At 43.1% G+C, this 2,011-nt stretch overlaps 1 protein-coding gene across 4 annotated transcripts in view; it reads right to left on the reverse strand.

The window, feature by feature from the left end:
• The window catches only part of CUNH1orf21 (chromosome unknown C1orf21 homolog), a 218,297-nt gene that overhangs the window by 31,748 nt on the left and 184,538 nt on the right, over nucleotides 1-2,011 (reverse strand). For all 4 annotated transcript variants that reach the window (XM_031384668.1, XM_031384662.1, XM_031384646.1 and 1 more), the window contains exon 4: nucleotides 158-234. In XM_031384668.1, the coding sequence (XP_031240528.1) occupies nucleotides 158-234 (77 nt within the window). The remainder of the gene's footprint in view (nucleotides 1-157; nucleotides 235-2,011) is intronic.

Here is a 2,011-nt window from a genome sequence, read left to right on the forward strand (position 1 = left end):
TAAAGGCGTGCGCCACCACCGCCCAGCGAGACTATTTTTTTTATTTTTTATTTTTTTTACTGTCTCAATTACTAAAGCTTTATAATAAGCCTTCATAACCTAGGAGGCAAAATTGGAGTTTAAAGACAATATGAGGAAAACAGAAAGGAGAACTTACTTTGCTCTGGGTTGATGAACTAATCCAGGGATTTCTTTATTAGTTTTAAGCCTTGTGTTTGAGCTGGCACTCTTTTCCTGAAATGCAAGCACAAGTGTAAGAGTCAAGATGAGAACCTGCGGTCATATGATAGCAAGCAAGCATTTTCTTCACAAACTCTCTGATGTACTAGAGCCCCTTGACCGAAGCTGGACACCTCACAAAGACAAAAGTCCTTGCAAAGGTATTACATAATACAGGCGGAACCCACCAGACATCTGAACAGGAAGTACTGAAATGAAAAGAGGAGTTGTCTTTGTAACAGGCAACCACTCTGTTTAGAAAACAGCATGCAGCTAGCACTTAATGACTGATTTCTAATAGGGAGAGAATACACAAAAGCTTTCAGTGTCAGGAAGAGGGAGGGGACCAGCATAACCACAGGCACTGTCTACCTGTCCAGGTGAACTGTGTAGTGTAAGACACTAAGACTCAGAGTGTGATGCTGGCTGGGACAAGCACATGACTACAAATGACTAATAATAGCTTTATTTACAGTAATTTTAGAACTAGATTCTCTTGGATCAATAAAAGTCTTTGGCTTTTAGCTTGACAAGATTACGTCCGACCAGCAGAAGAGCCACACGGCGAAGAAATATTCATGTATTAAAGTGCTGGTGTATCAGTCAGTGTACTGTCACAAAAAACCACCCAGCCTGTGCTTCATGCATATGTGAAGTGCTTTACATATAGCTTGAAAAACATACCCTTTACAATAGAAAGAACATTCTAAACCTCATTAACGGGAAGCTGTTCATCCTTAAAGAACTTGAAATGTGGCCAAAACTGAAGAGACCATTATTTAATTTAGTAGCTAAGTACCACAGTGGAGTAGCTCACCAGCTTTAACTCCTGTGGAGTGACCTGGATGACATGAAACCCATGAACCCCAAATGGATTTTTCTGTGTCCTTGTTTCATTAAGTGAAACTTCAGCAACCTTTGTACTGGTTGTTATTTGCATTAAACACAAATGGGCTGGCATAATATTAGCACTCTGAAAATATGGTAATTTCATATTCTGGGGAAAGAAAACAATTACCATTTCCCTGCAGGTCACCTTACCTTCTTTATAGTAAAATAATGTTATTTATGAACATTTAAGGAAAATAAAATAAGGCTGGTACAACGGTTCACTGGGTAAAAGTGTTCACTGCACAGCCTGATGACCTGCGTTCCATCCCCACAAACCATGTGCAAGAGGAGAACTACCTCTCAAAGCTTCCTCCTCATGCACACTGTGTTGACCATGCCCCGTAATGCTCAACGGAATAAATCTGAAAACAAGTATGGGCTGTACACTGTTTCCTCTGCTGGGGTACACAGGGATCAACACATAGTTACTGGAGCTTGCGCAAGGCAGATGGAAGAAGTGCAAGCTCCCACAGCAGCTCCGGCAGCCCAGAGCCATGTCCACGGCTACCACTGGGGTTGTGCTGTCCATCAACGGCCTCAAGCATCATGCAAGGTGCACAGCACAGGACGGCAGAGTGAACAAGCAGTCTGCTAACGGCCTGCCTGTCTGAGTCTTAGAGAGGCACTGTCTGCTAACGGCCTGCCTGTCTGTAAGTCTTAGAGAGGCGTTGTCTGCTAACGGCCTGCCTGTCTGAGTCTTAGAGAGGCGCTGTCTGCTAAGGGCCTGCCTGTCTGAGTCTTAGAGAGGCGCTGTCTACTAATGGCCTGCCTGTCTGAGTCTTAGAGAGGCACTGAAGGAAGCCTTGTGGCAGGTGGAGCACACAGTCTTCTTCCAGGTTGGATACTTTATCCTTGAAGCTGTGTTTTTTCTTGTTTTTTTTTTTTTTTTTTTTTTTTTTTT

The sequence above is a fragment of the Mastomys coucha genome, unplaced genomic scaffold (assembly GCF_008632895.1).
Source record: "Mastomys coucha isolate ucsf_1 unplaced genomic scaffold, UCSF_Mcou_1 pScaffold1, whole genome shotgun sequence".
Classification (NCBI taxonomy): Eukaryota; Metazoa; Chordata; class Mammalia; order Rodentia; family Muridae; genus Mastomys; species Mastomys coucha.